The sequence below is a fragment of the Acanthisitta chloris genome, unplaced genomic scaffold, assembly GCF_000695815.1.
Source record: "Acanthisitta chloris isolate BGI_N310 unplaced genomic scaffold, ASM69581v1 scaffold3736, whole genome shotgun sequence".
NCBI lineage: Eukaryota > Metazoa > Chordata > Aves > Passeriformes > Acanthisittidae > Acanthisitta > Acanthisitta chloris.
In genome coordinates, this window is record NW_008677453.1 from 5,527 (window position 1) to 15,942 (window position 10,416).

At 51.2% G+C, this 10,416-nt stretch overlaps 1 protein-coding gene across 2 annotated transcripts; it reads left to right on the forward strand.

Annotated features, from left to right (window-relative positions):
* The first annotated feature begins 212 nt into the window (after window positions 1-212).
* On the forward strand, window positions 213-7,903 carry RAB11B (RAB11B, member RAS oncogene family). 2 transcript variants are annotated; one of them, XM_009076498.1, is made up of 4 exons: window positions 213-424; window positions 2,516-2,709; window positions 4,077-4,157; window positions 7,602-7,903. In XM_009076498.1, the coding sequence occupies exons 1-4, from the start codon at window positions 213-215 to the stop codon at window positions 7,745-7,747; spliced, it is 633 nt and encodes a 210-aa protein (XP_009074746.1). In that variant the 3' UTR covers window positions 7,748-7,903. The 2 variants fall into 2 exon arrangements, with proteins under 2 accessions (XP_009074746.1, XP_009074747.1); XM_009076499.1 differs by having other exon boundaries at window positions 7,625-7,700.
* The last annotated feature ends 2,513 nt before the right edge of the window (window positions 7,904-10,416 follow it).

A 10,416-nucleotide genomic window follows, 5' to 3' on the forward strand; every position in this document is an offset into this window, starting at 1 on the left:
ACCCCTAAACCCTAAACCATATCCTCCAGTGCCAGGTCTCAATGCCTCTTAAAGACCTCCAGGGATAGTGACTCCACCACCTCCCTGGGCAAACCTATTCCCATGCCTGACCACCCTAAGAGGGGAAACAGTTTTCCTAACATCTAATCTGCCTCTCCCCTGGCTCAGCTCAAGGCCATTCCCTCAACTGCCAGGGATTAATGGTGGCAATAATGTCTCTTCTTGCAGTTGTGTTGATTGGAGACTCTGGAGTTGGGAAGAGTAACCTTCTGTCACGTTTCACACGCAATGAGTTCAATCTGGAGAGTAAGAGCACCATTGGGGTGGAATTTGCCACCAGGAGCATCCAGGTGGATGGGAAGACGATAAAAGCTCAGATCTGGGACACCGCGGGCCAGGAGCGATACCGAGCCATCACCTCGGCGTGAGTACTCTGTCCTTGCTCTCTGGAGCTCCAGCTGAGGAGCTGCACCTACATTCATGGCTGGAGAGTCACTGAAACACATCTGGGCCACGTGGCTAAATCATGGCAGACTCGAGTGTCTTATGACAGCAAAGACTTCTGTGTTTCTTGATTAATGAAAAGAATTTTTAGAGTCTAATATTGCTGTTATAGGAACAAATGACAGCTTAAACCAGAAGTGTGGGAGGTTCTGTTTGAGTCGTGTCATTTGGGGGTTTTCCTGCCCTGGTGTGCTGTGTTTATCGTGTGCAGTGGGTGTCGTTTGGTGCCGCTGGCATCGAGTTTTGGTCTGGGCATCGTGGCTTAGTGCAGCACTTCATGGCTCCTGGTCTCCACTGCCCCCCAGTCTCGAGACTGAGGTATTTTTAGGACAGTCTGCAGCCACAAAGTCCCTGGAAATTAGTCACAGCCCTGAAAATGAGGTCCAGCAGTGCACACACTGAACAGCAGGAACAGTAAGTAGGAAGACAGTGGTGCTGGTGCTGACTGTGCAGCATGAGGCACATCCCTGCTTGGAACAGCACCTTGGTAACCCACAGGGTGTCTTTGGATGTACCTCTGGCTGTGCCTGTTTCTGTGCAGGGAGGAGGCCAAGGTACCTGTGAGAGGACACAAAGCAAACCCTGTGCTCAGGCCTGGCCCTCCAGGGCATGTTCTGATCAGGAGTTGTGGTTTTTTTCTGTTCCAGATGTGTATCAGTTCTTAAAAACTTGTTCCCGAGTCTTGCACAGATAGAGCCACTTGCATTAAACTGGAGTTAAGGAGAACTTTGTCGTGAGGGTGAAATGGAGTAATGCAGAAGAAAAGGGAGAGAAGCAGGAGAGCCTGAAGCCCAAAGGGAGCAATCAATCTGTAGGGCAAGAGATGCAGAACCAAAGCAATGCAGGAGTAGATGGAAGTGGCAGTTGCAAACTGCCACTTTTCCAGAACTTAATGTGTGTTTTTCAGCATTCTTTTTGTGAGCCTTGCATTGTTCTCACTGGTGCAGAAGCTGCTGAGCCTGGTTCAGCCCCAGGCTTGGCTGCTGGGAAGCAGTGCAGCTGCAGCCCTGTGCTGCTGCCTCTCCTCTGTGCTGGCACGAGCTCCTGCATGTGGCTGGGCCAGTCCGGCCTGCTCGGCCAGAGGAATGCCAGCAGCAGGGAAAGGGAATCTTTACTGCTGACTTGGGGCCCTGCATCCGTTCACAGGGTGTCAGACAGGTGCTGGCAGAGCTCAGGAGGGATGGGAGGATTGTGTGGAAGAGAGAGATGGACATTGTAGGATTGCTGATGTAAATTGACTGGTGCTGTCCTGAGCCCTTGGGCCCAAACCTGTCCTGAGAGAGCAAACTCTGTCCTTGGATTGGGGACTTGTGGATAGGGTCAGTATAGCCCAGAGTGCCCTCTTGGATTTGTAAGAGGGACAGGAGATATTCAAAGGATCAGGACAAAATACTGATATCACTATATACAGCTTCTCCCGAGGGGAGGCAGAGGGACAGCCCTGAGCTCTGCTCTCTGGGACCAGGGACAGACCCAAAGAAACAGTTGGAGCTGTGTCAGGGGTTTGGGATGGATATTGGGAAAAGTTCTTCCCCCAGAGGTGTTTGGGCTCTGAACAGCTCCCCAGGGCAGTGGTCACAGCCCCAAGGCTGACAGAGCTCCAGGAGTGTTTGGCCAATGCTCTCAGGCACAGGGTGCAGTGTTGGGGTGTCCTGGGCAGGGCAGGGCTTGGACTTGCTGACCCTCATGTGTCCCTTCCAACTCTGAATATTCTGTGACTGTTTTCCTAGTAGAGAATTAAGTTATAGCTTCACACAAACCTCCCAGCAGTATGGGTTCTGTAATTCTGGTCCTCACAGGGGAGATGCTCCAGTCCTCTGAGCTTCGTGGCCTCCTCTGGACTTGCCCCAACACTTCCGTGTCCCTCTGCTGTTGGGGACACAGAGCTGTGACAGCACTCCAGCTGGGGCCTCACAGAGCAGAGCAGAGGGTGGAGAGCAGCCTGGGGACAGGTGCCAGGAGTGTTGGTGTGCCTGGCACAGAGGGTGAGGGCTGTGCCTTGTGCTCTCAGGTACTACCGCGGTGCCGTGGGGGCTCTGCTGGTCTATGACATCGCCAAGCACCTGACCTACGAGAACGTGGAGCGCTGGCTGAAGGAGCTGCGGGACCACGCGGACAACAACATCGTCATCATGCTGGTGGGGAACAAGAGTGACCTGCGCCACCTGCGGGCAGTGCCCACCGACGAGGCCAGAGCCTTCGCAGGTCTGTGCACAGCCACCTGGGCTTGCCCAGGGAGGAGTTTCACCTCAGGCTTTGGTTTTGATCCTAAAAAAAATCATCGGGTTTTGGAGGTTTTGTTCGTAGTTTCATAGTATCTTAAGGGGTTGGGATGGAGTTTGAAGATAATCTAGTCTATGGGCAGGGACACCTCCCACCAGAGCAGTTGCTCAAGGCTCATCCAACCTGTGAACACTGCCAGGGTTGGGGCAGCCACAGCCTCCCTGGGCACCCTGGGACAGTGTCTCACCACCCTCACAGGGAAAACTTCTGCCTAACATCTAATCTCAATTTCCCCTTTCAGTTTCTCCCCATTGCTCCTTGCCCTGTCCCTGCAGTTCCTAGCACAGTGTCCCCCTCCTGCTCTTGCTATGTTTGGTTTGGGTTTTTCTGTTGTTGTTCTTTAATCCAGTGCTAGTCCATGTTTTTGAAACCCTGTCCTTGAGCTGATAGCTGGAGATGAAACACTTCCTCTGACAAGGCTAGAACAGTAAGCAACATTTGGGAGAGCAAATGTCACAACAGAAGTGCAGAAGAACACGACACAAAATGTCTTTCCTTCCTTCCTAGAAGCCTGGACAGCTGCAAACGAGAGCTGAACCTTCTCCTAGAGGAGGCAATTTATGCTCCAGAGCACTGATGCGTGTAGTAGTGTCATCTAGTCTCACTTAAGTGCAGTGATCACCAGGCTTGGGGATTTCTGGTTGTGGGGAGGGATCACATGGGTTCTGTGAGCTGCTGCCACTGCGTTCCTTGGCTCTTCCACACCTGCAGAGCTCTGCTCATGTGCTCTTTTGCCCTGACAGGCCTGGGGACATCCAGCTCACTTTTGTGTGGCTGTCAGGCTTGGAGGTGGCACTGCAATCTCCAGCCTTTCAAATACCCCTAGAAATATTACCAGGGCTTGGTTAAACCTGCTCTGGGGTTTGCTGGTCAGTGAGTGCCTTGTGGGGGTAAAACCACTTCAGATTTTCAGTGGAATGTGAAGTGACATTTCTCTCAGATAAGCCGAACAGGCTGGAGGGTGCCCCAGTTAGTGCCTTACTTTGAGCACTTGGTTCAGCTTAGTTCTTGCCCCTGACTTCCTACTAAGGCTGTGTTAAATCACTAGGGATGGTCCTGGTGCTGCTGTGTGAGCTCTGTGACTGAACTTTGCCTGTTCTGTTACCATTCTTGTGGTGATGTTTGGGTGTCAATCACTGTCTTTGGTGGAAGAAGCAAATAGACTGTTAGAGGGGATGGTGATTGGAGTGGAGTCTGGATGGGAAAGGGAAGGTCTGGCTGATCTTCAAGTCAAGGTGAACTGAAGTCCTGTAAAAGTTTTTAACTGAACCACTTCTTATTTCTTACAGAAAAAAATAATTTATCTTTTATTGAAACATCTGCTCTGGATTCAACAAATGTAGAAGAAGCCTTCAAGAACATCCTTACAGGTATGGCTTGTTGTGGGTTGAGAGTTGCTCCTGAGGTGATTGGTCTTCTTCATGGGCACCTTTTGCAGTTCCCTGGAATGTTCTGGAAATGAGTGTTGGGAATGATGGTTGGTGTGTGTTTTGCCTACTACCCCATACTTACCTTTCTGCCCTAGGAGAGGATTTCTGTCTCCTGATGGTCCATCAGTTCTGGCTCAGGCCATAGGACTGTTGAGAAGGAAGTAGTAGTAGTAGTAGTAGTTCTGTGCCTGTACAAGGTCTCAGCAGTGAAGCACAGCCAGGATGGAAAATGACATGTTCCAGAGTCTTCTCTTGCACCAAACCAGACTGGTCCTCAGAATTTTTGTCCAGGCTGCTGAACTCCTGTTCTCAGCGGATGTCTCTGCACCAACAGCACCTTCTGCAGAGAGGGACCTGGGGGACCTGGTGGGTGACAAGCTGACCACGAGCCAGCAGTATGCCCTGGGGCCAGGAGGGCACTGGTGGCCTGGGGTGCACTGGGGAGTGTGGCCAGCAGGGCAGGGAGGTGATCCTGCCCCTCTGCTCGGCCCTGGTGAGGCACATCTGGAGTGCTGTGGCCAGGTCTGAGCTCCTCAGGACAAGAGGGACATGGAGCTCGTGGAGCAGGTCCAGGGGAGGCCACAAAGATGATTTGGGGCCTGGAGCATCTCCCTGATGAGGAAGGACTGTGGGAGCTGGGCCTGGATAGTCTGGAGAAGAGAAAGCTGAGAGGGGATCCCCTCAATCCACACAAATACCTCCAAGGGGTGTGAGAGGATATTGCCAGGCTCTTCCCCGTGGTGCCCAGCAGCAGGACAAGGAGCAATGGCCAGAAACTCAACATGAGGAAGAACTTTTCCATGGAGTTGGCAGAGCTCTGGGACAGGTGCCCAGGGAGGGCCTGGTGTCTCCCTCTCTGGAGACATTCCAAACCCACCTGGACACATTCCTGTGTCAGCTGCTCTAGGTGACCCCACCTGGGCAGGGGGTTGGAGTGGATGATCTCCAGAGGTCCCTTGTGACCCCAGCCATCCTGTGACTCTGAAGCTGATGTTGCAGTGTCCCACTCCTAAAATAATTGGTCGTGGGCAAAGAACCCTGAAAAGTCGTATCTGAGTAGGAAGAGTGCAGTCAGACAGATTATTGCTTGACTCCTGGGTGCCCCAGGAGATCTGAATCCTGTCCTAAAGAGGGGACAGTTCATCGGTCTCCTTGTTCTGGCTCTTGAAAAGCTCTGTTAAGATCCATACTGGGAGCGTGAAGAGTTGGTGAGGTCCAACTCCTTACTACAGGTGAATTCTAGAGTGTCTCTGTAGTCTCATCCCTGTACACAGTTTGTGATGTTGTGCCTGATCTACATGTCCCACGACAGCTCAAAATGAGCATTTTCTGAGCTTTCTTGTGGCCAGATATTGATTTCAGTTAAACGAGAATGAGTCTTTGTTCTGGTTCTACTTGATGATCAGGAAGTGTCTGGTCTCTGTTGCTACTGGATGCTGCCCAAAGAACTGGCTTTGTGGCATTGTGTCTTGATTAGGTATCAATGGGAGTCTGTGACTGGGGAAAGAGCTGAGTGTTAATAGGGTGAGCTCTGGATTCTCCTCTGGCTTGCTTTGGCAGGGTGTGCAGGGAAGATCTCCAAGGCATTGGGGCCACTAAGTGCTGCTGGACAACTCTGCTGATAACAGAAATGTGCTGCACTTTAGAGGAAGGCTGTAGAATCCCAGACTGGTTTGGGTTGGAAGGACCTTAAAGTTCATCCAGTCCCCCCCCTGCCATGGGCAGGGACACCTTACCCTAGCCCAGGCTGCTCCAAGCCCCATCCAACCTGGCCTGGAACACTCCCAGGGATGGAGCAGCCACAGCTTCTCTGGGGGATGGAGCAGGCACAGCTGCTCTGGGCACCCTGTGCCAGTGTCTCACCACCATCCCAGGGAGGAATTCCTTCCCAGTATCCAATCTATCCCTGCCCCCTGGCAGTGGGAAGCCATTCCCTGTGTCCTGTCCCTCCATCCCTTGTCCCAAGTCCCTCTCAGCTCTCTCCTTTTGGTGCTTGAAGACTGAAATAAGGTGTGCCTGGAGCTTTTCCTCTTCAGCCTGAACAACCAGATGCCCAAGAAGAGACAGGCAGGAGAAAGGATAGCCAAGCAGTGAGTTGGGAGCCACCACAGGAACTGCAGGACAGGAGTTTCCTTACTGGCCACCAGTTTGAGGGATCACTGAAGACGGGAAGGAAAACACCCCGAAGAGATGCCACCCCAAAGCAAAGGGGGAATGGCAATGACTCTGAGCAGCTCCTGTTCCAGCAGAGGAGAGAAGGGAGATGTGTCAGGCTCTGAGCAGCTCAGCCCTTGCAGCAGAGAGCTGCAGGTAGCCAGTGGCAACGAGATTGGCCTTGGGTTGAAGGTTTCCATTTTAAACAGCAGAAATATGTGCAGCTTCTTTAAAAACAAAAGCCTAACAAACCCCAGCCATAACCAACCCCTCTCAGTCCCCCATGATTTAAATCCTGACTGGAGGCTTTGGGTGGTGCTGGTTTGAGGCTGTGGCTGTGTGAATGTGACCATAATATTTACCACAGACTTCCAGGGAGGTACTTGTCCTTTTCCTGTTTCACAATGGAGGGAAGTTGGAACGAGGGTTTATAGCCAGTGGAATAAGTAATTTAAAACCCTTTCAGCTTGCATTATTTCTACTAACTCTGCAGCTGAAATGATTTGTTTCTGAAAGCCTTTAGAGCTGGCAGTGGTTGCAGCTTGGTGGATCTGTGTGCTTTCAGGCAGAAATTAATCGGAGTCAAATGAATTCGTGTGGATCAACATGGGCCTTTGTGGATCCATGTGGCTTTTTACTGTCCTAGGTGGGGACACTGATTTGCTGCAGAGAGGAGCTTTGCTGTTGGTGTGGTAGCAGCTTGCCAGGAGCTGGGGTGGGAACAGGGAATCATCACTGCTGCCTGGAGAAGAGGAGGCTCAGGGGTGACCTTCTCACTCTACAGCTCCCTGACAGGAGGTGCAGCCAGGGAGGGGCAGGCTCTGCTCCCAGGGAACAGTGACAGGAGGAGAGGAAACAGCCTCAAACTGTGCCTGAGCAGGCTTTGGTTGGACATCAGGAGGAATTTCTTCACTGAAGGGATGATTTGACCCTGGAACGTGCTGCCCAGGGAGGTGTCAAAGGAGAGACTGGAGGTGGCACTCAGTGCCATGGTCTGGTTGCCATAGTGGTGTTAGGCCATGGGTTGGACGTGATGATCTCAGAGGCTTTTTCCAGCCTGATTGATCCTGTGATTCTGTGAACTTTTCCAGCCAGCAGGTCCCTCCCAGAGCTGGCAGGCCAGCCAGATGTTCCACGCCACATCTGGCCAGGCCAGAGTCCCTTTCAGAGCTCTGGGGTGAGATGCTTGGCCAGCTGCTGGAGGCTCTAACCGCTGTGCTCTCCCCGCAGAGATCTATCGCATCGTGTCGCAGAAGCAGATTGCAGACAGGTCTGCGCACGATGAGTCTCCAGGCAACAACGTCGTGGACATCAGTGTCCCTCCAACCACCGACGGACAGAAATCCAACAAACTCCAGTGCTGTCAGAACCTGTGACCTTCTGGAGATGACTCTGTGCCCTTCACTTCGTCTGTGCTTCATTTAGAAACTTGTGTGCACTTCTTATCTCCTGTGATTCAGTGACTCCCTCCTCCCTCCTTTGCTCCATTCTCCCTCTCATCTTAGACCTGTAACTTTAGGGCTAACATCTCCTTCCATGTGGTGACTGTTGGGCTTGACATGTAGTCACTGAGCTGATAGACATGTTTGTGTTGGAACATCTGCTGCTGGATATTATCCCATGAAACACTCTCCTCAAATGGGTTTCTTGGGGGGGGGTTGAGTTTGTTTGTGTTGTTGTTGTTTTCCTGGGAGAGGAACCATGGGGACTTGAACAGTTGAAGAAATAACTACATTTAGGTGAAAAGGTTTTTTTTTTCTCCCATAGTCAGATCCCTTTTTTCTCTTGTGTTTCTGTAAACATGGGGGAGAAATTAAACTAGCTATCCTACCAAATGCTCTGTTTTCTGTCCTGATCCAGTCTCACAGGGAGGTTTGTAGTGGCTGCACACACGTAAGAAAAGCTGTTGAAAATAACATTACTTACTCTGTCATTACCCCAATACAGTTAGTCTGGCTCTGTAGTTTACCATTTCCTGCTTGGGAAATCTTTCTCTCTCCTTGTTTTATTTGGGAACAATGAAGTATGTCTGCATTGCTTTCTCTGCCACCAGCAATGCCTGTGCGAGGCTTCCTGGAGTGGCTTAGTATTTATTCATGGCTTATGTTAATCAGTTAACATTGTTGTACAGTAAGTGCCAGAGCATTGATTTCAGCGACCTTCTGCAACCTGTACAAGTAGGGCTTCTTTTGTACTGCAGCCAGTGTCTGAAGGCAGGGTCTGCTCTAGTTCCAGGGTTTTTTTGCATGCTGCTTTTTCTCGAGGCGTTTCCTGCCCCTGTTGGAGTGAGTGAAGCAATATTTTCATGTCACATAGATCCCTGCACTCGTGAGGGTTTTGGTTGTTGTAGAGAAACACAATACTTTATACATTTTGTAAAACTCCTGCAGATCCATAGCATCTGGAACTTTCTCTTCATCCCCTCTCAGTGTTGAGCTCTGCTGAAATGGATAGGGTTAAGATTTCACATAGTAACTACTAACCTGTCGTTTTCCTCTTACTGTTTGACTGAGCTGCAGACTGGAATTCTGCAATGATTGTACTCACTGACGTAACAGAGCTGTCAGCAGGGCTAACCACTCTTAACTCTTGTACTGAGGGGAAGAATGTTACCACACCTCCCTGCAGTCAGTCTGCTGCTTGTGCAAACCTCCTCTGCTGGCTTTTCCTCACTCACTAGCTCTTGCACACCTGCATCCCCTCTGGTATGCACTGACTGGCAGGATGGCACATCCTGGGTGAAAGGATCTCAAGGAAGAGCAGCTGCTGCTCCCCGAGGGCTCGTGGAGCTGTTGGCAGTGAGTTTGTGCTCTGTGTTCTGAGCCTGTGCCTCCCTCGGTGAGTCCCACCCGTGCATTAGTGAGCTGAGTTTTCTGATACAAAGCAAACACAAAGCTGTGACTTGTGCTCGAAGGGGAACTCTGACATTCCAGTCTCAACTGTTCTGTCTGGTTATGTAATAAAATTAAGGGCAGTAACTCTGATGGCTTTTCTTTTGTAAGATTTCCAGACCAATGCCTTTTGTTTTGTGCTGTGTGTGCTGAGAGAGCTCCAGCTCCCAGCCAGGAGGCACCTCCACCCTGCAGTGCTGGTAGAGGGCACCTTCAGGGGGAAGGGGGGCATGGTTGCAGTCTGATCCATTAAAGGAGGGCATGGATTCCTCTTCAGGCATCACAGTGCTCTGTCCTGAGGGTGTCAACGCTTGGAGTTGACTTCAGTAGCATTCTGTAGGTGTGGGAGAAGGTGCAGCCAGTGGGAACTGGGACATCATCTCCTCTTTGGTGGTCCTAGACCAGAGTGTGAAGTGCAGTCAGTGCCTGGAGAGGTGGCAGTGAGAGAATGGAGAGTTCTGATGGACTGGGAATATTTCCTCAAGGAACAAGTGGACACTAGTGGAGCTGAGCTCCTTCATTTCTGACAGGCTTTCCACAGAGAAAGGATTGGACAGCACGAGCTGTTAGGAGCTTAGTAGTTCAGGGTGATGTATTACTCTGCAAGTCCTGGTCATGATGTGAAGTCTATCAGTCTGGCCTTGTGTAAGAAGCTGAGCAGCAGTTTAGTCACTTCCTTCTCTCCTAAGAGATTTTCTTTAGCCTGACTTTGTGGAAAGCTCTAAACTTTGCCTCAAAGTCCCAACAAAAGGTCCATGTCTAGTGCTGTTATATCCTATGGGTCTTAAGAGCTCCTGTACAATTCCATTGTGTGTTGGCCAAAGCTCCCTCGGCACTGGTGGATCTGGGACCAGTTCTGCTCGGGGTTGGCTTTGAGATCTGTGGTGTGGCAGGGAAAGGCCTCCTGGCCCAGGACTCTCACAGTGTTGTGAGCCCTGGGAGCTGCATGGGGTTTGTCTGCTGAGCTCCCTCAGTTTGGGATGAGGTTTGGCTCTGCCCCAGGCTGCTGTGCTGCTCTCCAGGCAGAGCCACAGCCCTTCCCTGGGCTGGAGGTGCACAATAGGAAAAGGACAGGGGTTCAGTTCTGCCTGGTTAAACACCTTCCTGTGCAGGGACTGGGGAAATGCTGCTGATCTGGAGCTCCTGGTGTCCTG

Bases quoted from the DNA above. Each gene is read 5' to 3' on its own strand.
- RAB11B (XM_009076498.1), top strand. From the start codon at position 213: ATGTCTCTTCTTGCAGTTGTGTTGATTGGAGACTCTGGAGTTGGGAAG. The intron at 425-2,515 runs GTGAGTACTCTG...TTGTGCTCTCAG, and splicing joins TACCGAGCCATCACCTCGGC to GTACTACCGCGGTGCCGTGG. The intron at 4,158-7,601 runs GTATGGCTTGTT...CTCTCCCCGCAG, and splicing joins CTTCAAGAACATCCTTACAG to AGATCTATCGCATCGTGTCG.